The sequence below is a fragment of the Balaenoptera borealis genome (genome assembly GCF_965194805.1).
Source record: "Balaenoptera borealis genome assembly, chromosome: 18".
In the NCBI taxonomy this organism is placed as follows: Eukaryota; Metazoa; Chordata; class Mammalia; order Artiodactyla; family Balaenopteridae; genus Balaenoptera; species Balaenoptera borealis.
In genome coordinates, this window is record NC_138877.1 from 15,022,319 (window position 1) to 15,048,356 (window position 26,038).

A 26,038-nucleotide genomic window follows, 5' to 3' on the forward strand; every position below is an offset into this window, starting at 1 on the left:
AATTTGCATTTCTTCTCAAGATCCCATTTTTCTAGCAAAAGTTCATAATTTTACAATGATTAAAAATGTTTAGTTTTCTGCTCTAGTTTTAAAGCTTAGGGAGATATTGATAGTCAAATGTTCTTTACTAAAGAAACATGCCAAAAGTTTTGTGTTGAGGCTAAATCAAAGAGACAAAGGCTGAAAAAATAGGAAGTATGTAATCAAAATATATATCTCTTCAAATCTTCTACCTGCATATGATATTTCTCTGATATAAAATAACTTTACAAAATGACAGTAATCGCTCATAAATTAAAATAACTTAAATGTCACTAGATCTTAGAATAGGCTTAGGCAAATCGGTAATTTATAAGATAAATGCCTGCTGAAATATAAATTTATGAAGGCTACTTTAATACTAAGTAAACAAAAAACTGTTCAGTGACCTATTAGACACTGAAGTATAATTTACTGTCTGTTTGTTGCATTTGAATGCTCTGGTAGATCACTAAAAGTTTCAAAAACCCTAACACTACATAAAAGCGCTACATAAAAGATAAATGTGACTTTTCTTCCCAACAGTAAGGTGTTAAATACTAATCCTTTTCTGCTGCCTTACCTTTTAAATAAAATCAACAAGGACCTACTGAATAGCATAGGGAACTCTATATGGGAAAAGAATCTGAAAAAGAATGGATATATGTATATGTATAACTGAATCACTTTGCTGTACACCTGAAACTAACACAACATTGTAAATCAAATATACTCCAATATAAAATAAATTTTTTTTAAAAAGAGTCAAAAGCAATTGAGTAAACCTTTTTTCAACTCCAAGCTCACATTCAATTACATGTAAGCATAAAATAGAGAAAAGTAGGTATATTAGTCATTTTAAGCAGTAATATAATCAGCACAAAATATTTGGCATGGTGATGAAAAATAATAGCACCCCAAGTAATTATATTATTTTTGGTACCGTGTGTTATATAGACATCTAGGCTGATAGAATTTTCATGGGGTGAAAGAGCTTTCATTGTGAGTATCAACTAAGGTAGGAATCTAGGAAAATGCTGGCAAAATAAGTTGATAACCCTGTGTTTGTTTCCAAAATGATTATTTGAAATTTTGCTGGTCCATGAAATTCAAAAGCCTTAAACAGTAGATCCCTATCAACACACACACACACACACACACGCCCACACACGCATATTCTACACACCATACTTTTGCCATGAGCTCTATCCCCACCCACCTGCCACGATTTCCACTGATGCTGGGATGCTGGATATTAATTATCCCTTATTTCAAAAATGCTTTTTGTTTTTTAACTTTAGGTGAGGGTTTTTCACATTATGCTTTACTGACCCCTCAAGGCTACTCTGGCTTCAGGAGTGCTGGCCCACCTGCAGACCCATCTGGCAGCTCTGCTTTTATCATCTTTATTTGCCTGTGCCTCTTTGTAGGCGGTCATTTACAATCTGTGTTTAACCTTCTAGAGCACAGTGAATTCTCTTGTTGCCCTCAAAGAGGCATGTTCTTTCTGCGCACACACGTGTGCCCTTCAGATCAGGAATTTGATTCTGTCTTACATATTGTCAGTCAGAGATGCACCTTAACTGTGCTTTGTGCTTGAAAATATAGCAGATAATTAACAGGGAAAGTAATAACTAAAAGACAGAGCACCTTAGCAATTCTTAAGGATGCTTTCATCTATTTGTGTTTTACCTAAATTCCCACTCCTAGTGAGTATATTTAGTTATTCACTCACATACAGCCCCTTGATAGCAATGGGAAAGTTAATGGTTGAAAGATATTTTTAAAACTATCTTTTCAGATTTTTCTCTCTGTTGCTCTTTTTTAAGCTGAATGCTAAAATATTGAACGGGCCTCTTTTTTTCTCCTGAAGTTATTTTTTCAATGAACTATTATTTCCTGCAGGTGTGGAGATGATTCATGATTCTAAAAAGGCTCTATAGCTCTACTTGGTTAACCTCACACGGTTTCTTAGTAACCCGGGGTGATAGAAAGTTGGAAAGACTTCTGTGTGTGGCCCATACCCATCAACCATTGAAGATGGTAATAGAATTCATGCTAGGACTGGGAATGGAAAAGTCAGGTTAAAGCAAAGGGTAGCCCTGTAGAAGTTCTGCAATGGATATGTTTCGTATTACTGTTCCCCTACAACCTCCAATTTCATGTATGGAGGTTTAGAATTCGATAGTTTGTATTATAGCTAAAGACAGAATATCATTTACCTTCAGGCACACAGTTAATAAATCATGAATTTTGTATATGTATTTTCTCAGAGATAATTGTTCATTTTATAACCATTATAACCCATTAATAAATTAAATATGTATTTGCATCTCACAAAAAAATTTCAATTTCAAAGATCTTATTGCTCCCAGTTACTGAACACACATTAAATGCAAGATATTCCACTAAGCACATTAAGTACTTTACCCATCTCTTACTCTTTACAATCTTTTTTATTTTTTCAATAAATTTATTTATTTATTTTTGGCTGAGTTGGATCTTTTTTGCTGCACACGGGCTTTCTCTAGTTGCAGTGAGCAGGGGCTACTCTTTGTTTTGGTGCGCGGGCTTCTCACTGTGGTGGCTTCTCTTGTTGCGGAGCACGGGCTCTAGATGCGCAGGCTCAGTAGTTGTGGCTCACGGGCTCTAGAGCGCAGGTTCAGTAGTTGTGGCACACGGGCTTAGTTGCTCCGCGACATGTGAGATCTTCCTGGACCAGGGCTGAAACCTGTGTTCCCTGCACTGGCAGGCGGATTCTTAACCACTGCGCCAACAGGGAAGCCCTCTTTACAATCTTTTATTCACTAACTCACCTAGTATTTTCTTGAGTGCTTGCTACGTGCCATACGCTGTGTTAGGTAATGAACTGTGAGGTGATTATAACGATAGCTCATTTATTGAGTTATTATTACAGGCCAGCCCTGGTTCTCAACACCTCACAGAGTCAACCCCAAGAAAAGTGGGTCATTATATCCCCCGTTATACAGGTAAGGAAAGAGAAAGGTTGTCATATCCCCAAAGTTACATAGCTACTAAGGCCAGAAGTGAGATTTGGCTCCAGGGCAGATTCTCTTAACTACCACCCCACAGAGCTTCTTAAATCCTCTGCAACCGAGGACGTTAACTTGCCTATGATTCCATAGCCGCTACGTGGCAGAGGTAGGATTGAAGTCTAACCTCTCATTCCAAAGTACCTTGCTTAACCCCCATACCATTTTTCCATGCCACAGGAAAAGATGCAATTGTGGTTTCATTTAGTAAATCAAAGTAATATGTTTTGTTTAATAATTATCTTTGAAAAAAGAAGCATAAATTTAAGCCCAATTTATAAGCCTTTTAATTTCCAGAATTCTTTTTGCCCCACGTAATAAAATTTTTGTAATATGTATGGTTTACTAGCTGAATATTTGTATCTCCAAGTAAGAGGAAAATTTTCGAATATTGAGTGTGTGACTGTCTTGTCTACCACATTAAAGTATGAACTAATCTGTCTCCTTCACAATCTATACACCATTTCTTCATCCTTTATTAAAATTGGGCACCTATGTAAGAGTGCCTCGTGGAGGTATGATGTATTTAGTATGTATCTACCCACCCTCAGATCTTAATGCACGTAAGACTTACATGGGGATCTTGCTAAAATGTTGGTTCTGATTGAGTAGGTCTGGGGTTGGGTTTGAAATTCTGCATTTCTAACAAGTGCCCAGATCTGGTCCATGCTGCTGGCCCATGGACCACACTTTTAGTAACAAGGTAGACTAGCCCTGCACTTAGAATAGGTACTATGTGTTAATTATGAGAAGGGAATCTTTATTTTTGACCCCAGGTAAATTTAACATTCCATCTTGGTCTTATTGTACCTTTTAAAAAAGATGACATGCCCTTCGTTGTTTTCTCATGTTTGAGAAACACATCAAACAGTTTAAGACAGCAATCTTTTTCATAAAATAGAAGTCCATTCCTCTTCACCTGACGAATCAATGATATTGTCTATTTATATTTCACATTCAGTTGGGAATCTCTTTCAAAATCCACCACAAAATTACAGTAACAACTGAGATTTGGCTTTGCAACTTATTTTTTATTTAGGTTGGATGATCTGATTATCAGTTAGAAGTATGACTAGTTGGAACTAGTGGACATTCCTTGTATTATACGGAGTCCTTTTGGTTTTTCACTGCCTTTTGAATCTCCAGGAAAATAATGCATTGTTGATGAAACAAAACAGATCAGAAAAGTGGGCAGTAGCTATCAGAGTCCAAATAATAGATTCTTTTGCTGGTCGTACCACTGGGGATAAATGGGTCAATGAGCCGCGCGTGTGCTGGAACGTCAGAGAGAATGATTCCTTTCATCATCACCTTGGCAGTGAATTGTGGTGGATCCAAGAGGTGTTGACAGCCACTCTGTGAGCATGAGGAACCAGAGAGCTTAACAGGAAGTCTGTGATGCTCAACAAGATCCGTAGTGCTGAAATTCCTGGTTCTGTGCCCTTTTTTCTCTTGCCATTCAGTAAATTATGCTTCACCTCCTATTGAAAGTATGGAATATTTCTGAGATCTATAAGACAGAAATAGTTTAGTGAAATATTTATCTTCATTTTAAGATGAAACAAACAGTCAGTGATATATTCAGATGAAGAAATAAATATTCAAATTAATCTTGCAGGGTGGGATGAATTGGGAGATTGGGATTGACATATATACACTGTTGATTCTAGGTATAAAGTAGATAACTAATGAGAACCTGAAAGAAAAAACAAATTAATCTTGCATAAGCACCACAGGGCAGAGGTTTTATCTGTTCTGTCTGGCTCATAGGAGGCACCCAATGAACGTTTGTGGTTGAATGGATCTTACTTGGTCCAGTTTCATTTCTGGTTTGAAGAACAAAAGGGCATTTTCTGAAAATAAGATAATTTTTTTCAGTTAAGTGAGAAATGGTACAAAGAATTTATTTTCAGACTTTTTAATTCTAATAGGCACAAGATTTTATTTTTCTCTTTTTAAATCTCCCAACTTCTCTGAAAATGCCAATGTTTAAAGGAATATATTTGAAAATTAATCTATTAACTTGTATCATTAAGAGGTTCTGATTCAGTACTTGAAAATATACTAGAACAAGTACTAACTGCAATTTTGTAATTTTTCTCTGATGTTGAATTTGTTGACTCTTACTCATTGCTTTACAGGTAATATATCTTATGATTTGAGTATGTGGCATAGTAATGGCAAATAAAGATGCTCTTGTAATGTACTTAGAGACTCAGGGATTCTTTAACCTTCCCAGCTAACTGAAATGGACCTTGAGTGAACCAACAGAGTACTGCTCATAATAACCATATATATTTAGCTCTCCAATTCTCTTCACATGGCTTCGTGGAATTCTGGAGTGCTCCACAAAGAAAAACCTGGCAATAGTCATGTTGACAAACACTGAATTAGATTTTTTAAGGGTCCTAGTTCCGTTAAATGTTTAGAGAATATTATAATTTTTTTATTATTATGCTTGGCCATTTACAGTTTAGATTATCAAAGAATTATTTAACTCACAGAGTCTCTTGTTGGCTTATATTTTCTAGTTAGAGAATTTTTCTTAAGTTTTTAAAATATAACACATGCAATACAACCCATGCAAAAAAGTAAATGTGAAGAGTTTTTAGATTGTACGAATTTGTGGGTGTGAGACTATTTCAGAATGTGAGCATCAATTTCCTCGGTCCTGTTTTACAAGTGGTTCTAACACAAACTTAGCTCAAAGAATATACAGCAAAACCATAATGGGGCAAGAGTAGAACAGAATCATGGACTGCTTAACACCTACAGTAGAACACTTTTGTTGTAAGACCCATACCCAATTATCCATTTCATGGAATCAAAGCAGGACTTACTTTGCACTGCAGGATACAGTGACACACAAAAAGTTAACAACAAGGAAAGCCTTAATGACCTAGTTGAAAATGAAACAAAGGAAATGATATTGTGTTTCTGTGAAGGTATTGGCTCAAGAGATGGGACTGCAAAAAAAGACAAAGACTTCAAGGGCAAAGCACAGAAACAAGTGCAGTTCAACCCAGGCCAGACCCGGGCCACGTGGAGAGTGCGGATCCTGAGTGATGGGCAACACGAGCAGTCCGAGACCTTCCAGGTGGTTCTCTCAGAGCCCGTGCTGGCTGCCTTGGAATTCCCTGCAGTGACCACAGTGGAGATCGTGGACCCAGGAGATGGTAAGAGCTACCATCAACTCACTGCTGTTGTCACTGTTGGGTTTTTATGACACAACACCTTATAAAGGAGGTTTTAAATTCAATGTTTGGATTTTCCATAGAGAGAACTTTCTAGATGAATGGTTCAGTATTCTCAGATATGCTGATGGGAGAGAGAACCCAAAAATTAATGAAAGGAAGCTATATTTTTTCAAGTCAATGAACTACCAATATACATAGGATTATTAATATGTTCTTTCTCTTATTATAATTTTATCCTTTAGAACCGACGTCGCTCATCTCATTTTTCTAGAATTATTTCATGACTTTTTAAAGTCTTTTAAATGTGTTTTGAAATGTCCTTTAAACAAATGCTTTAAGAATTAGACCATTTGGGGATTAATTTGTTCTCCATGTAACACTTTATTCAAATTTCTTCATATATTCACCAGCCAAAACTTTTCATTCTGCCATATGTTTCCACATTTGTTACATAATACCCACCAACCCACCCCCTCTCCTTGGTGAAAAATATCTTGCATCATTGCTCTTAATTTCTATTAGATCATGTTTTCTTGTCAATGCACACCCTTGGCTGATGTTGGTTAAAATGAACCTCACTGATTTGAGTGTAAATTGACCTTTCCCTCCCCTGCCATACTCCTCCAGTCTTGACTTGTCTCAGTGCAGCCAGGGGAAAAAAAAAAGGTTGAATTGGCTCTTTGAGGGCTGGCATTTATACAAAGCTTGGTGAGCCTCCTCTAAAGCTAAAATCCTGTCAGAAGACAGACGTGACTTTCTTTTAAACCGCCAGCCTACTTATTTCGTTAGTCAGAAAACTCTTAAATGTTCTGTGAAGATACAATCTACTGAGTACGTGAAACGGAGACATATGAGGAAATCTCTGGGTTTAACAACTGAGCATAATTAAGGAGAGAGGATAAGAGAACCGGAGCTCTGGCTCTGTTTGTTTAACTAACATCTCTGCCTTTAGTTGAATATGAACTTCAGTTATGTTTGTCATTTCCGTTAAAGAACAGAACTGAAATGTTCATTAGCATTTAATTTTATCTGCATTATCTTAGGAATAAACAATTAAATTTTCTTCTAGTCCTGAGTTTGGGGTAAGTGCTAGCATAATAAAGCTTTTCTCTCTTTTGAACAAGCCCATGACAGCTTTAATACATATAAACTGGCCCATTAGTTACAGTTTGTTTGAAGCCATTGCTTTTTTTTTTTTTTAAACTTTGGGTTTATTTATTTATTTATTTTTATGGCTGTGTTGGGTCTTCGTTTCTGTGCGAGGGCTTTCTCTAGTTGCGGCAAGTGGGGGCCACTCTTCATCGCGGTGCGCGGGCCTCTCACTGTCGCAGCCTCTCTTGTTGCGGAGCACAGGCTCCAGACGCGCAGGCTCAGTAATTGTGGCTCACGGGCCCAGTTGCTCCGCGGCATGTGGGATCTTCCCAGACCAGGGCTCGAACCCGTGTCCCCTGCATTGGCAGGCAGATTCTCAACCACTGCGCCACCAGGGAAGCCCGGTAACAGTTAAGTTTTATTCCACTGTAAAACTTTCCCACTCCTCTGCCTGCCTTTGGGTCTCAGCCAAATACAAGTGATGGTGGCTGAATAAATAGCCTTTGCTTGTTTCATCCCACTGCGTGGTCTTTGTTTATTTCCACAGTATCTTGCTCTGAGTAAAAGCCAAAGCCCTGCCAGTGGTCCTGAAAGCTCCGTGTGATCCACTCACCCCCACTCATCATCACTTCACCAGCCCATGTTCTGTCCTCTCCTCCTTGCCCAGTTTACTCAGACCATCAAACCACACTGGCGTCCTGGCCATTCCTTGCATATACCTGGCCTGAAGTATATACACTTGTTCATTCCCTTTGCCAGGAATTCTCTTCCCTAAGTTACGCACATAGGGTATCTCATTACCACCTTGCGATCTCAGCTCAAATGTAACTCTATCACAGACACTTTCCTGTATAATACAGACCTGCCGTGGCACATACCATGCCCAGCCCTCCCTCCACCCTCCACCCGCCCTGCCCCACTGCACCCCCACCGGCACACTCCGTCTTCTTCATATCATTTGTCACCTCCTGGCATACTATATATTTTCTTGAATATATGTTTATTTTCTTCCTCCTCCCCACCCCCAACTAGAAAGAAAACTCCATAAGACCAGGGATTTTGTTTACCTCCATGACTCCTGTGCCTGGTTCAGTGTCTGGCAAGTAGAAGTCATCCAATCAATGCTTGATAAATGAATAATTTGTTATAAAATCTTACATCCACAGATTTTTTTTAATGGTGCCATTTTTTCAATTGCTGTATCAGTCAGAGTCCCAGGAGAAAACAAATGGCACATTCAAAATTAGCAAATTTAAAATAATTTAATAACATGACTTTTGCAAAGATGAGGGCGAGAATTGGGGAACCACCAGGTTCAGTTAAGTGCCCCAAGGCTGGTAAGAGCGGGTACCATCACCACCTCTAGGCCTCGGGGGAAAGGGAAGGAGAAGTTAGCTGGACCAGTGAGCGAGCTAGGGCGGCCAGTGGGCACGATGACCTTTACTTGGTGGGGCACAGCCAGCTCTGGAACCTTGAGGGGAGCCAGGGGGACGAATGCTGACCCCACGTTGCTCTCGCCCTCCAAGTCCTGCCTGCGCTGCCCTCTGGCTGACTCAGCCAGAGCCACAGCACAAGGGAAACCTTTGACGTGGTTCTCATTAGTCGGCCCCTGGAGCACAGGGCAGGGTGGAGAGGGGTGGAACGTGGACCTTGACGGCCAGCGTCCACTATTCCAGCGTCTTTTATAATCATCCAAAGCAGTGTGGCTTACTGTTTTAAAAATAATCATGAAGCATTTTCCGTGTGTGTGTGGGACTTCCAGTGAAACAGACTCCTAAGCAAATTCCAAAGTATCTATTTGAGGGTTATCCTGTCAAACTGTTGAACTAAACGTTCTATTGAACTAAATGTAGTTTTACATTGAACCGTGATTTTCAACAATTTAATTATGCCATTTTTATTATTTAGTGTACCTTTGCGCTACCTTAAAAATGAATCATTGAGACTCATAGTATTATATAAATATAATGTATACTCTGTGCTATTGTTATTCCTCTAGAGGAGGAGGGAAATCACAGATGTGTCCCTTACAGTGATAAATAGATTTCTAAATTCTAAAGGGACTGCTGTTTAAAACACAATAAACAAAAACACCAAGTGTCAAACAATGCATTATTATACTTTTATTTTTTTATTTTATTTATTTATTTTTTAACATCTTTATTGGAGTATAATTGCTTTACAAGGTGTGTTAGTTTCTGCTGTATAACAAAGTGAATCAGCTATATATATACATATATCCCCATATCTCCTTCCTCTTGCGTCTCCCTCCCACCCTCCCTATCCCACCCCTCTAGGTGGTCACAAAGCACCGAGCTGATCTCCCTGTGCTATGCGGCTGCTTCCCACTAGCTATCTATGTTACGTTTGGTAGTGTATATATGTCCACGACACTCTCTCACTTCGTCCCAGCTCACCCTTCCCCCTCCCTGTGTCCTCAAGTCCATTCTCTACGTTATTCCTGTCCTGCCCCTAGGTTCATCAGAACCATTTTTTTTTTAGATTCCACATACATGTGTTAGCATACAGTATTTGTATTTCTCTTTCTGACTTATCTCACTCTGACAGTCTCTAGGTCCATCCACCTCACTACAAATAACTCAATTTCGTTTCTTTTTATGGCTGAGTAATAATCTATTGTATGTACTTTTTTTTTTAATCTATAGTTGTTTTTTTTTTTAATTTAGTTTTGGCTTTGTTGGGTCTTCCTTGCTGCGTGCCTGCTTTGTGTAGTTGCGGCGAGCGGGGGCTACTCCCCGTTGCGGTGCGTGGGCTTCTCATTGCGGTGGCTTCTCTTGTTGCGGAGCACGGGCTCTAGGCACGCGGGCTTCCGTAGTTGTGGCTCGCGGGCTCTAGAGCGCAGGCGCAGTAGTTGTGGCTCACGGGCTTTGTTGCTCCGCGGCATGTGGAATCTTCCCGGAGCAGGGCTCGAACCCGTGTCCCCTGCATTGGCAGGCAGATTCTCAACCACTGCGTCACCAGGGAAGCCCCATTGTATGTACTTTTAATCATTAATCATTCAAAAGGAACACGTTTGGGGTAAAAAAAAAATAATAGAGTGGACATTACAAGATCTGAATTGTAATCCTGACTCGACCAGTAAGAGCCCTTGACAAATAAACTCTGTGGGTCCAAGTTTCCTCATCAAAGTACGAGGTGAGACAAGATGACTTCTGAGGTCTCTTCTGAGTCTAAAAGTCAACTACTCCATCAGAAGGTGGTGATCTTCCCCGAGAGAACAAAGTTGGATTTAAAGGAAGTGTGTCAGCAGCACTTATTAATTTAGAAAAAAAAAAAGCAATTACTGGAGATAAAAGCAATGTTGGATTTTATTTCTAGGTTAAGAATTCACTAGCCCGGAGCCTACACACGCTATACCTGCTTCTTCTCCCCTGTCTTCCCTCCTTCCCCTCACACTGCGCTATTCTAAAAGAATATGCCAGGGGAAATTATCAATCATGAGAGCAATTAATTTGCACAGGATTATGTCATATGTAAGACGCTCAGACAAAAACAATTGTGTTTTCTCCTTAGAATCAACTGTATTCATCCCCCAGTCTGAATACTCCATCGAGGAGGACATTGGTGAACTGCTCATTCCCATCAGGAGAAGTGGAGATGTGAGCCAGGAGTTGATGGTGATCTGTTATACGCGGCAAGGTAGCTCGATTTGCGAATGAACTAAAATGTCCCCGCAAAGATATAAATAAGCCTCTTTAACATGTTGGAGCCATAACATTATGCCACGAAAGTTATACTTCACTAGTCCAGTTTTCAAATAGGAAAAAAGCATGCATGCGGACGTCTTCCTTCACTATGGCACCTTTGAGGACCTGGAAGGACTCTGCTGCTTATTGAAAACATTTCTGATTCATTTGGTTGCTTTAATACTCAAGGCCTTTGGGGTTGTAAGAAGTTGAAGCTCCCCTCTCCCGCTCAAGCCTGCTCAAGTAGAAGGGGGTTATTGTTAAAAACAACAACAAAAAAAGAGGCAAAGAAATGCATACCCAAGGAAAAGAAACTAATTTCAAACTGGTCTGAAACTCGTAGCAACCACATTTCAAAACATTTGTTTTGCTCATTGAGTAAGCACCCTCTGAAAGGTGATTTTATGCAATACAAAATTAAAATTAATACATAATACTCATTAATATACTAAACACCTTTCTAGGAAACAGGTAGACTTTTCTAAGAATGTAAAAGAAAAGGTCATAAATGCAGTTGACACTGCAGACTTTCATTAAAATTTTCATTAACATATGTGAGTTGAAAGGCAGTAAAGAATAGCAGTCAAAATGCAAATTTCAGGATCAACCGTGAGCTCTGGGTCCCAGAACAAGTGGTCGGACTTCTGTAAACCTCAGTTACCAAACGTGTAAAGCCCAGTAGAGTGGTTAAGAGGATTACGGAAGCAATGCATGTAGAGCGCTTGGCACTTTGCCTTCACGCAGTAAGCATTTGAATACTAAGCTATTATTCTGTGTTATTGTGTTGTTTTAAAAGACCACTGGCAGGAAGCAGAGGAGAAAACACTTGAAATGTACTATTTGTCAGATGTTGGAGACCATTATAAAGGTGACTCATGGTGCTAGCACAGTATGGAGGAGATATTGCAGTTTCCAGGGGTGTTCATAGATATGGTGGACCATGAAAATGCTGCATATGAAAATAATCGTTTCTGGAGGTACCCTTGTAGTATGTTCTACATAAACCCCTTTTGGATTCTCTCTGTTTCCAGGAACGGCAAGAGGAACTGTGCCAACATCAGTGCTGTCCTATTCTGATTACATATCCCGGCCCGAGGACCACACCAGTGTTATCCGCTTTGACAAAGACGAGCGGGAAAAAATGTGCCGGGTCGTTATAATTGACGACTCCTTGTACGAAGAGAAGGAAACATTCCACGTTCTCCTGAGCATGCCGATGGGTGGGAGAATTGGATCAGAGTTCCCAGGGGCTCAGGTTACAATCATCCCTGACAAAGACGATGGTAAGTACTAATTTACCCGAAAATTATTCCTCCTACCAGGCGCACCAACATCAGGCACCACCTTCTGAACAGAAAGATGAGAGTGCAAAAGAATTTTCACATGCACATTTATCTTATGCTTGATTTTATAGTGCGATTAAGATTCTAAGTTGGCTGCATCAATCAATTTGTCTTTCATGATTTAGTGTTTTCAAAGGGCAAAGTCACACCTATGTGTTTTCTCCTGTGTACAGTTTCTTTTACAGCACCATTTATCATTAGGTGATTAAACTTTAAAAATTTCCTGGTGAAGGATTGAAGCAATTTTAATACACAATTTATCTTTTTGTTTGTTTGTTTGTTTTGCTTTGATTGCAAAAGCTTCTGTTTTGTAACTTTAATCTCTGTGTTTAAACTCGTTTAACAAAGAAACCCATCAGACGAGGCTATTAAACGAACGAGGAAGGTAATAAATATATGGAAAATTGAGTCCAACAGGCTTCCCAAAAGGGGGAGGGTTTATCCTAGACTGCTCTTCCTGAGGGAAACCTAATTACCATGAAATAATCCCTGTTTCTGAGCAGAAAAAGGAGGAAAAGGGTCTTAGTCATCACAGTTCAAAAAACAGTTTGTCCTTTCTTGTGAGAAAAGAGAGAACAATAAGAAAGACTGTGAATAATCTTGTAATGAAAGTGAGAGCGGTAAACTGAGAGATAGGACCCCAGGACTTGAATATTTTTCTGTCCCTCTTGAATTTTCCTCATGGTAGATAAAAAGAGGAACAAACTCGCTGGATGAATCTTTTGGTTCACAAACTGCAGGAGAGTCAGAAGACTGTCATTCGAAATAATCTGAAAACTCAGGAAGTTAAAAATTACCTACCCGGGAAGTGCTTTGATGTTTAAGTGATAGTTAAGTTAAAAAGGCTTTAATGTGCCTTGCGAGCTTATACTCTGTTCCAAGCCCAGCGCTGGCTCCTTTGTACATTGTCCTCCTAACAATCCTGTGAAATATATAATAATGTCTGTTTTTTACTGAAAAGTAATGAAAATTAGAAATGATTTTATCAAGAGGGATTTGAAGAAAGTCTTACTTCTACCTTAAACTTAGGTAATGTCCGGTAGCTTTAGTTGACTAGTTTAATAGGAAATTCTATTTTGTATTTAAATATACAGAAATTTTATTTTAAATTCAGTTGATCTCAGAGAAGAAGCCAATATTTTGAATGTCAGTCAGAACAGAATTAATAGTCCACCCTAAACACCTATCTGCTATCTAGATATCTCTCTGTTTTTATTAATATAGATAGAAAGATAGAGGTTTAATTTTAAAATAGAAAATACATTTAATGATTACTTTGGTTCAGTTTGTTTTGTTGGCAAAAAATTTTTTCCATATGGATTGTTACAAGATGCACATGGGAAAAAATTAAAGGTTCAGAAAGAAACTATTATTTATTAAGTGCCAGGCATTTTCACTTGTACATTGCTAGATCTTTTCAAGAGTAAAGGGTGATGTCATTTTTTTACATATGACAAGGCTGAGAGAGGCCAAGTGATTGACTTGAATTTACAAAGCCAGTACGTGGCAAAGTTAGTATTATGACCTTTATATGACCTTTCCATACTGTGACTCTGCCTCTAGAACAAGTGCCTAGTGGTGACAAGTTTGTGGAACCATAGGTACAGTATCTACTACTACATAATATTTGTTAAATGCTTTATTAGTATCAGTGTTTCATTTGAGCATTACAATTCCCTGGTGTAGACAGCTAAAGAGGTATTAGGAGTGGGGTAGCCAAAGCTCTTAGAAGCTTTTCGCCCCAGAAGAGGACTGGGGAATTTGGATGCCACAGGCTTTGATTTTAAGGCATTAGAGTACCATGCAAACACTGGACCAGGAGTTTGTCAGGAATGTTACCAGCAATCACCCAGCCCCCGTTTAATAGATCAGAAGTCCTGTGTATACCTCTCTGTTTTCTCCCATTTGTCCTTTCCCTTCCACTTCTAACTTTTTATTTTATTTTTTAATTACTCAGGTCTCACTAACGTCTTACACTGTGGGAAGCACCACAAGTTTTCTAAGGATAAAATAAAACAAAGCAAATAAATAACACTTACCCTCAGAAAGCTTTCATTGTAATGAAGGGAACAAGGCAAATGTACATTGAACAGATTCACAAACATAAAACTTCACCAGAAAGTACACGATTAACTATAAGCAAATACAGTGGTATCCTCTACTTTAAATAAATTCACAATGTAAAATTTTAACTTAATAAAGTACAGCACAAATTTAGCTTTGGAAAAAGAAACTTGCCACTTTAAAGATCCCCTAGTGGAGTAAATCAAGAGATGGAATCTCTGGATAGTGTCACATTGCAGTTTAATAAATATTTATTCCTTTCTTCAGCAAAGATTTTTTTAAGAATCAAAAATTCACTCATTCATACATCTATTCATTAAAAATATGAGTGAAGCACCTCTGTACTCACATATTTCTCAGTGCAATAGCTACAAGGGGACATGAGCTCTGAACTCATGGACTTTTCAGACTCTGGGGGGTACACAGATAAGTGAACAGGCAAGCATAAAATAAATGTAATAAGTGCTCTGCTGAGGAAAGAACAGCTTTCTCTTTCAGGAAGAGCTTCTTTGAAAACATGATTTCCTAGCTGAAATTTGAGGACAATATCAGAGTAACCCGGCAAAGAGAGAAGGAAAGTGTGTCCACAAGTGCAAAGGCTGAATGCATGTGATGCTTTCAGGGAACTGAAAGCTTGGATAGAGCACAAATCTGCAGCTCAAAGGAGTGAATAACAAAGAAGAATTTGGCTGGGCAAGGAGTTAATCTGATAGGATTGGGTAGCCATGTAAAGAAGTTGTGTTTTATTACTGAAATAGAAATCAGAAACTACCAGCAGGTTATAAGGAGAGTGACAAAATCAGATTTGCATTTTTGAGGTATTACTCTGCCGTAGCTAAAATGCAAAGACTAGATTGAACTGCTCTGAAGGCTGTTGGAGAAATATGGGTGATAGGTGATGGCGGCTCGAACAGGGTGGTTGTATGAGGATAAAGAGACCAGGGAGCGTCCAGGAGATAGTGCCGAGCAAGAATGGACGCGACGTGGTAATTGACTGGCGTGAAAGGCTAGAGGACAGGAGAGCCCAAAGAATGATAGCTTCGTTTCCAACAGGGCAGTTGGGTTAAGAGTGGTGCAGTTCACTGAGACAGACAAGACAGAAGTAGAACTGGTGTAGGGACAAAACAGTGAGTTCATTTAGGACGTGTTAGTTTGAAAAGGCTGCATGACTTCAAAGTGCTGGATATGGAGTAGGCAAACGGAGATATAGGTCTGGAGATCAGGACAGAGTTATGCACTAGAGACATTAAATTACATGTTATCGCTATTGATAATAATAAAAGTCATGCAAGAGGATAAGATGGCTTAAGAGGACATGCAAAAATGGCCCGCATATGACTTATGATGTGGACAGATTTTACCTGATTTTCATATTTTTTTAAAAGGAGCACATTTCACGAATGTTAAGCAGAGATGGGAAAGAGTGAAGAGAAAGGTAGTTAGTATAAGGGTATGACAATCCCAGCAAAGAAAGTGCTAAAAAGAATCTAAGGGTCAAACATGTTTCAGTGTCTAAGTGCTGTCAAACATTTTTAACCTGTAATGTCTAACATGCAGCAAGCTAGGACATTCTCTTAATTCCTCTTGCTATTCCAAGCTTTGGGGGATTTTTTTTCAACATGCAACTATTTCACTTGTTTTTTAAATAATAGGAAAGATAAACCTAAAACTTATTTTAGAGAAATTTGCTTTGTGATCATCTTTGTTGGAATACTTCATATCTTATGAGCTTTGGGGTCAACTTTTATTAATGTCTCTGAACCTCAGTTCCCAGGAGTAAAATGAAGAGTTTACCTGTATTACCTATATTTTACTAGTTTTTCCTATATTTTTTCATTTTAGAAGTTGAAATCTTACGATGTACATAGTTTATAAGCGAAAACAATACTGCTACACATAAAGTACTGTCTATGCAGACTTTCACCAGTTCATCATGGAAAGAAAGAATGCCCAGGTTAATGGGGAGAAAGTCAAATTTCATTCAGGTGCAATAATACAGTTACTAACAGTTGTCACATTTGAACACTTACTACGTACAAAGGACTTTACATGAATTATCCAGTTAAATCTCAAAATAAGGTATCTTCTCCATTTGATTGATGGAAAAATTAGACTTCCAGAGGCTAAGAAAATTGCTTAATGTCACACAGACGCAAAGTGTTGGATATATGTCCTAAATTTAGGTCTATTTAAGATTTGATGTGCTTCTCCACTAGGCTATAATGAATCCTGAAATTCATCAAAGGGATTAAAATACGTCATACCTAATGACATAACTGAAGAGATACGATTGTCATAGAATCTAGAAAAGAATAATCCAAGTATAGGTCAACATTGGTCAAGGGAGGGGTGTTGTTTCTGAAGGTGGCCAATTGTTCAATCACTAAAATTTTATGTAATTGGAGTAGGGAAAATATTTAAGCCTGCTACACAATCTGAGTGAAATATCCTGCATGACTTTCCAACACTTTTTGCTCTGATTGCTGTCTCCGTTTCTGTGGTAATGGGCATACCAGATGACGAGTCCACTGACCAAATGTTCCCGGACTAAAAAGAAACAAATCCTTTATAACTTTGTAACTCAAAGCAATCTGAATTTTTAAAAAAGGAATTGATTCTCCAAAGCCGGATTATTGCTCAGTGAAATTATAGGATACCATTTCTGTGGCTGCAGAGTGAAGGACCAACACCTGGACGGAAAGTCACTTTTCTTAGGTGCAAATGTTTGAAAATCTCAGCTGGGACCAAAGGTTTTCTCTGTACTCTTAATTATATGAGAGTAGAGCAGGGGCTCAAAGGACAGAAATATGTCCTGATTAAATCTGTATTACATCTTTAAGAAACCGCTGAACTCTTCACTGTGTCTGGAAGAGACTTACACATGAACAACATGCTGACACAAGAACAGTGCTGTCATTTTGTGCAGATATCCTGAATATCAATGTCTTCAGTCCTCAGTACTTCAGTAAAGGTTACGATTTAATACTACAGCATTTGTTCCTTAGGAAGAGTATCAAGTCAGTGCTAACAGTATTTCACTAATCTTTGCTGTCAGTCTTTGGAAGTTAATTAAGGAACACTTAAGCTGAATCCATTTTCTGCTTTTGTGTGCCCACCCGCAGGGGTGTTCACTAAAGTGACTGCCTTCCTTGGCCCCCCTAGAAAAATTACCATGCTAGTAGATATAAACCAGAGACATGTAAAAGGCAGCATAACATGGTGAGCCCTGTAGTAAATGTAACTCAATTCAGTGCCATTCAAAAGCCTCCTGACATCAGAAAAGCTTTCTCAACAGCAGGAGTACCATAGAGAAGAAAGCATTTCTAGTGCTAGAAAAATACATCATGGTATGGTGTGTGGGTGAAATAGGTTTTATGCATTTGTACTGAGCTGAAAGGCTTGGTCAACATTCTTTTTATTCTTGAATACTATTATTTGCATTTGTGTAAACTCCAATTAAATAATGCCAGGCCAGTCTTTGTAAGGAAGGCCAAACTCAGTTAAACTAACAACTTGACAAAACAAAGTTACATTCTGCATTTGGTATGCTTGGGTTAGAACAATATTAAAAAATCAAGAAATGGAAAAATGAGTTTCTGACTGCTCAGAATATTAATGCATTGAAGCCCTTAACAGACTACTTAATGTAGTCGATAATGCTAAGGATTCAGGGAAAGCTAATGGATGTTTAATGAGTTTCTGGTCTGTGGGGAGGCATTGCAAGAATTCGCTGAATAATAAAGATTATATCCATTTTTCCACATGGGAAGAATACTAGTTGAATGATGTAGATATTACACCCTTTGAAAACAAAAATAAGATAAAGGAAAACATATGAAATGTCTTGCATCTTTAAAAAATGTAATCTCACATACCACACACAGAGCAAATATTTATTGTGCACTTACTAAGTGTAACAGGTGGGGATTATAAAGACGTTTAAGACATGGGCCGGGATCTCAGAAAGCTTAAAATCTATTTGGGAAAAAAAAAACCAACTAAGTACGTAAAAGGTTAAAGGAGAATAATTTATTTCAGTAATAATTTGAAACACCACAAAGCAGACAGAAGAAGGCAGAGTGTGATTAAAAACAATTGTATGATCACTCTGTGAGTCAAGAGGAGGGACAGATAAAGGCTTTAACAGATGGAAAGGATTTAGGTGAATGGAGAATAAGGCAAAGTATTCCAAGATCGCATGCGTGAAAGCAGGAGGGAGAGAAAGACATGGGAGCAGAGGACAATCCAATTTGGCCACGTTGCCTTTTCTGAGAAAAGCTCATTGCCCAGCTTCCAGGATTAGGTGTTAGGAGATCTGGGCTGTGGATGCATTTTTGCTGCTTTCTAGTCAAGGAATCTTCACCAGTCCACTTGTCTTCTTGTACCTGTTTTCCTCATTTGAGTATATTATCACCTGAATTTCTTACTTTACAGAATCTTCATGAGGACCGAATAGCATCTGTATGAGAGCACTTTAGAAACTAGCTCAACTAAAGAAAGGGTGGGAGTCATTGGCAGTTCAGTCTGGAAAAATGGGGTGGAAACACATTGTGGATGCCGTTGAATGAGATAAGAAGTTCTGAATTTACTTCGTAGGGAGCACCCAGAAGTTTCTGGACAAAAGAGTGCCATAATCAGAGCGACGTTTGGAGGTTATTAATTCGATAGCAGCGTAAGTGAACAGAATAGGAACCAAAGAGGGAAGTGGGCCTGTAGGGTGAGGACGTTGGGACTGGAAAGGAAACAACCTGCCGCTGAGAATAAAACCTGCTGAGACTTGGACCTCATGTAAGGAGGGAAGTTTAAAAATATGTATCTAAAAACGTGTGTGCTTGACAGGTTCAAGGAATGGAGGAACCATTCATTAACAGGAAGTTAAGAGAGAGAACCAGTCTGGGGAAAGGAAGCTGAGAGAAGATGAGAAGTTCTGTTCAAATATGCCGAGTTCAATAATGAAAGGTTATTAGAATATATTTCTACTAAATGTTAACGTGCAGGTTGTTTTGGCTGTTAGTTGCAAATAGTAATTAAGTGTCACTGGTTATATTACAAGAAAATTGTGGAAATGTACAAAATGAAGTATATTATTGGAGTTGTCAGATAACAAGTGCACCTTTAGGCCTTTAAAACAAACGGGTTTTTAAAATAACTTAAAACTAAGATAGTGTGGTTTAGTTCCCTCGTTCTGTACCTCCATTGGGTTAAACATAAACCATTTTATGATATAGAGTCACTTCACATCATTTTTTTTTTAATTGTAATGGTTTCAGGAGAGGGCTTGCGAAATTACAGGATTAATTCATTTTTAACAAACTCGTGAAGGGGAGAGGGTAGGAAGAAAAAGAGCATTGGTGAATGTGAATGAGTGAGTCATTCACTAAATATGAATCGGAGGGGAGAGAGAAGGGAGACTTCCCAGGCTTGGCCTTGGGAGGACCCACAGGGTCCCAACCCCCTGTCCTCTCTTCTTAATTCTGGACCTGGCTTAACTCAGAGCCCAGCAGGCCAGCTGTTAATAGGGAACAGCTCCATGTGGGGCTGGGGTACAGGGACACAAATTAAAACAAAGGCAAGTAAGCAAGGGTCCGAGGCCGCTGGAGTGGGTTCATTAGCAATGGGGTACATTTGACTCAACCTGTTATGGTCACCGGCTCTAAAGGAACTTGCTGCTATGCTGTTGTGAATTGATCTCTTTGAAACTGTTGATACAGTATACCGCCCACAGCAGGAAAGGCATTCAGAGCTTTGTTCCTCTGCACACACACGAGCTTGGCAAGCAGCCACTTGAATCTCTGCTGCCAGTCGCATGAAAACATTCACCGCTATTACCAGAAAAGGCAAAGGCTCCAGAGTTCTTTATGAGAACAGCTTACCGTTTTGTGTAACTTACATTGAAGAATGACCTTATGGCTCACCAGAAAGTGAGTACAGGGAACTGTGCCAGGACATAGGGACAGTTCACCCAGAAATAAGCTCTCAAATTCATGGAATGTAAACTTGCAGATATGTTGTCTGCTAGGGTAGTTCTAAGATATTAAGGTTACAATATTGAGTAGGATCATACTGTTTGCAGTATTAAACTTACTCATGTCTCTATTTTTCAGGGCTCCATAGATATCATATATGTCATGTAATAATAAGTATAATATATAGTTATTGTAACTGTAACTATTATATTATAACTATTATATATGATAACAATAACAGGTGTGTTAAGCCTCTTACTTGAATGATTTCATTTAACACACAGACACACAGACTATGAGCATTGTTGTGTTATGCCTCAGTTTTATTGTCTTTGAGCGGTTAGGTAACCTGCTCAAGGTCAAACAGTTGAGAAGCATTCAGCCAGGCTGACCACAGAGTCCATGGCACCAACCGCTATGCTGCCCACCTCATACTGTACTGGCAGCATGTATATTTAATAGGTATTCTACACTGTATATTCTACACTGTAATACTCAAAAATAGCATGAGGCATGCTGATAGAAATGAAACAAACTGTATCCTTTTCTGTGCACGCAGACTTGCGGACCCTAGAATACTTAAAATGTTAGCAGTTATAGACATAAGGCTAACTTATACATGAATTATTTTGGTTCACCTTTTAACCAATTATAACTCCTCCAGGATCATTAAGAAAACATGTGATGGAGTCTGGTAGTTCACTTGCACAAGGAAAAGCATTGCTTTTCCACATCATTTAGCAAGTTGTCCAGTGGAAGGGTTTCCCTTCTGAAGGGCTGGGTTTGGGCTGTCTTGTCAAGTCCTTATGGATAAATGCTGTCTTGTGTTTGTTTTGTCTTTTTCGTGGTAACACTATCTGCCTGATTCCCATCTTTTCCACACAGGAGAGTGAACGCTGGCCATATTATACCATCTTGTAGACATCAAAGGATAAATATTGCTGATTTATTATCACTCAAACCCTGGAAGCAGATCACTACACATGCTATAGGAACCTCAAGATCTCAGTCACTGGTGAATTCCACGTTAGTGCTAAAAATCACATAAATCTGAGAAGCAACTTCTCAGATACTAGACTTCAGAGCTTATAAGCTTAATATTATTAAAAGAGATATTATAATCAAAAACAATAAAATTCATAAGAGATTGAATAATTAGAAAAGATCTCTTAGTAAATGTTAGCAATAGCATCGGAAATTCCAAATTATTCACCAGCAACAGAGGTCTAGTGTATTCTTTTGTTGAAATCATAAAGCACAGAGAAAATGCCGATAAACCAAAACTGCAACTTGGCTGAAAGTAGAACAGTTACAGTCTTGACCTGCATGCTCCATGATGTAAAGAGAGGCCAAGGTCTGTGAAATACTACAGTGAAATCACAGAGGTCTGTGTATTTATTCAGTAAGTCCAGACAATGCGCTATGTACTTATGGTCTGTTGTTGAGAACATATACTTCATAAAAATCAATTACTAAATAGACAACAGCCTCTCCTTTTATTGTATTAGAATGAAAAATTAAGAAAAACATTTTGGAATATATGTACTATTTTCTGACACTGTTGGTAGGTCAGTTGGTCACTGTGGAAATGTGAAACTTGTTAGTTTGCTCCCCTAAGAAACTTGTCACCAACCGGAAATAGTTCTTCTCGAATTAGAGATCTTGAATGGGCCTCCCTGTTCTCTGTATATCTTACTTGCTCTGCACAGGTAGATGTTACCTTTCACGGGAGGCTGATAGGCTTTATGATCTCCCGAAGAAGCAGGTCTTCGTTCTGCCTTACTGAAGCAGACATTTGAATCTCTTTTTCTCTCCCTTTATTCCTAGTTTAGAAGTCATATACATACCTTTTTTTTTGTCATTGGCCTTAAATCTTCCTTTAATAGATGTCAAGAAACTTGATACTGACCTCAAGAGATACAAGATTACCCTGTAAAGTATACGGGTAATATCATTTGATAAAACCAGTGGACTACATCGTGCTACAAATAATCACAATAATAATCTATATTAGGATTATAAAATGTAGCTAAAACTAAAACCACCTCTTTTCTTTAGGGCATCTGTAACAATTTGAAGCACTTAAAATTATGGATAAAACTTTCCCTTCACACTTCTAGAGACATAAAGCATCGCTGCATCCTTTCTCTAAGACACAGGTCTTCATTCTGCCGTAGTGAAACAGACAGCTGAAATAATATATATTCAGACATTTATTTATTTATTTAAAATGTTTGCTGAGCATCTCTAATGCACCAGACGCTGCGCCAGGGGAAAAGAGACGGAGGACTTGTCCTGCCCTCACTCCATATGTGTATACATCAGCCTTGCATAGCACTTAGTAGGCCCCCTTCTGAGTAGTGGGCATCCCCCAAGGCACCAAGGACACCGTGATGAACAAGACAGGCCCAATCCATAGAGGATTCCAGCAAGGAAGTAGGCAAACAGATGCAGAAATGGCAGCTGATCAAACCAGGCTCCACGTGCAATGGTGCTTTCAAAGGGGCATCCAGTGGGACCTGAGGTTCTGGGAAAGCCACACAAAGAACCAAAAAGACTGAGTCATGGCATTTGGCAGCCCAGAAATTGATGTGCATTGTCACATGTCCCCTCGGGCTGTGACAGTCCCATCACTGTAAGGACAACTGCACTGTCCGGGTGAGCCAAATCACGGTACAGGGCAGCAGTCACTGAGTTAAGCACGGTCCTGGGAAAAGAAATTAAATGGTTGGCAGAGCTTTATTCGCCAGTACTTAACAATAAAAGAGTCAGGAAAGTCAGAATATTGACATTGTGAGAGAAAAATAGCTTTCTCTTTACACTTCATAGGGCTGAAATGTATCTCAGCTTCAATTTCCCTGAGGGTGTTTCACAAACAATCCGTTTCACTGTCTCAGGAAGGATGCCACAAAGCTGAAATTCTGGTCAAAATGCCAACAAGAAGCTCATTCTTTTTTTTTTTGTTGTTAAAGAATCACACTTCTTCAAAGGGATGATTTTCAAGACCACACTCCCTGCCAGGGAAAGCTTTAAAAAGCCAAAGCCATAGGGTCCTTCACAATCTCAGTGCTGCAAGGTGATCCTCTAAGTACAAAATAAAATTATAAATAGTATAGATGCTGCTTTTACACTTGTGAATCTGTGGTGCGTGGTCTCCAGCTCAGTAAACTGGTAAAATACTATCTACAGTACACAACAGAGTTGAAAGAAGTACAGAGATTTATACCCACTTTCCAGGGGATTGTTATCTCCCCATGAATCTAGCTTGCATGTCTTAACTGACATTGGTCCAGAATACGTATTTTGAAGTTTTTTAAAATGTCAGTACATCTTAATAGCACTATGTACTGAACCTACTTCAGGATACTGAGAGGACAAATAAACTGTTAGCAGGAGATGTTTGATTAATTCCCTGAGGACAACTTCATTACCTTGTTCAAAACATGATATCCCTTGACATTTCTGTGAATAGGGAAACTCCATTAAACCCTGTGTTATAATTATGGGAGACCCAATAATTAAGTTATGTATGGAATTCATTTCTTTCCTTCTTTTTCTTTTGAAACAGTGTAAGTAATATAGGCATACAAGTAACCACGGCCCTAGTGCCTTAGCTTCTGAAAGAAATCAAAGCAAATCAAAGAAAAAAAATAGAGAACAACAGTAGTCCTTGCTCTAACCTGGTTTTCCTCTTGTATTCTTTTTTTTTTCTTCTTTTTTTATTTTTGGCTGTGTTGGGTCTTCGTTGCCGCACACGGGCTTTCTCCAGTTGCGGCGAGCAGGGGCTACTCTTCGTTGCGGTGCGCGGGCTTCTCATTGCGGTGGCTTCTCATGTGGAGCACGGGCTCTAGGCGCGCGGGCTTCAGTCGTTGTGGCTCGCGGGCTCTAGAGTTCAGGCTCAGTAGTTGTGGCGCACGGGCTTAGTTGCTCCGCAGCATGTGGGATCTTCCCGGACCAGGGCTCGAACCCGTGTCCCCTGCATTGGCAGGCGAATTCTTAACCGCTGCGCCACCAGGGAAGTCCCTGAGCTACCTTTAACCACTTAGTTCACACAGCTCAGCCCTAACTCAGGGCTGCTCCTTTTATCCCAGGAGGTTATATGGCTCTATTGTTTTTAATTTCACTTTTTAAAAATATTAGACAGATTTCATCCTCTATAAATGAAAACAAAACACAAATCTAAAGGATTAAACATGATGTTCTCTTAGCACCCATGTATATTACTGAGTAAATTTTATCTGAATATGAGAAGTCACATGAAAATCATAATGCCTACACTTTTATCATCTGGGTTTATGGTTTCTCCTTAGTGTGCAAACCATTTATGAGAAAGAATGGTTTTTTAACACTTATTTTTCCTTGAGAGGAAGCAACTGTTTTCTTTTCAATAAAAAATAAAGACAGCATAAACAGGTTGCATTAATGTTGAATGAGAGAAATAGCTGCAAGCTAGTATCATTATCCACGAGAAAACCACCAATCCGAGAAGACCAGAAAGAAGGTGCACAGACCCGAAAGCTTAGTGATCTGACTTCGCACAGCTGAACTGGGGTTCCTCCATTTGCAGACCAGGAATCCAAGAACCATTCCTCTGTCGATGGACATTCAGGTTGCTTCCATGTCCTGACTATTGTAAATACTGCTGCTATGAACATTGGGGTGCATTAATAGGAGGGAAGTCCCAAAGAGAGGGGATATCTGCATGTGTATGGCCGATTCATTTTGTTGCGCAGCAGAGGCTAACACAACGTGGTAAAGCAACCATACTCCAATAAAAATTAAAAAAAAAAGAAATCCAAGAACCAAAGAGGTTGACTTCCCCAACGTCAGGCATTTCAGAAGTGACTGAAAGGGGACTTGCACTCATGGCTCGTAGGACAGTTTCCTGTGTCTTTTCCCCATCACACTGCAAGAGGATGGAAGACTCCTGGGACCACTTTTCAGGTTCTAGCTAAGAAGCAGTGGAGCAGCGTCGGCCACTGCTACTGAGTAATACTCACAAGGAAGAACAGGGAAGGAGGATTCTTACAAAAAAGGAGCACATCCCCTCAGCTTGAAGTGGAACAGCTTTGGCTATTTATTCTGGAGTCCCTTCCTTTGCCGCCTGCAGGCATGTTTCAAGTGTCGGTTATTGAACAGTCTGTGGTCAAGGTTATTTATTTTTCAAGTGTCAACCACATGCTTTTATTCCTGAGATCTCACACAGGTTGTGTTTGACACCATGTTGGCCATAATCTTTCTTCATTCAGCTGTTGGGATTCCCACATAAATCACCCTGATGTCGAAGTCTCTGCAGACTCTGAAATTTCATGAAATTCACTTTAGTCTGCAGGAATAAAAATGTACATGCATGCCTTCTGATTGGTGATTTGGGGAGCAGTAACAATTTTAAATGAATGGAGAATTTAAGAATAAGGTGGTATCTTAATTTTCTTTCCCTGTTCCTGTAATGGTGTGCTCTTGTTTTTTTAATGAAGAAATTTACCTTCACACCTGAGAAATACTGATCTATAACATATTCTAATTTTTCTCTTACATGGAATATTGTGTCTCTGTCTTTACAGACTCTTATTACACTTCCATAAAGAAAAATATTCT

The 26,038-nt window shown here is 39.1% G+C and overlaps 1 protein-coding gene across 2 annotated transcripts in view; it reads left to right on the forward strand.

The window, feature by feature from the left end:
• FREM2 (FRAS1 related extracellular matrix 2) overlaps positions 1-26,038 on the forward strand; it is a gene marked incomplete at its 5' end in the record, with an annotated part of 139,498 nt that overhangs the window by 65,703 nt on the left and 47,757 nt on the right. For both annotated transcript variants that reach the window (XM_082365245.1, XM_082365246.1), the window contains 3 exons: positions 6,017-6,247; positions 10,895-11,020; positions 12,099-12,350. In XM_082365245.1, coding sequence (XP_082221371.1) covers positions 6,017-6,247; positions 10,895-11,020; positions 12,099-12,350 — 609 coding nt within the window. The remainder of the gene's footprint in view (positions 1-6,016; positions 6,248-10,894; positions 11,021-12,098; positions 12,351-26,038) is intronic.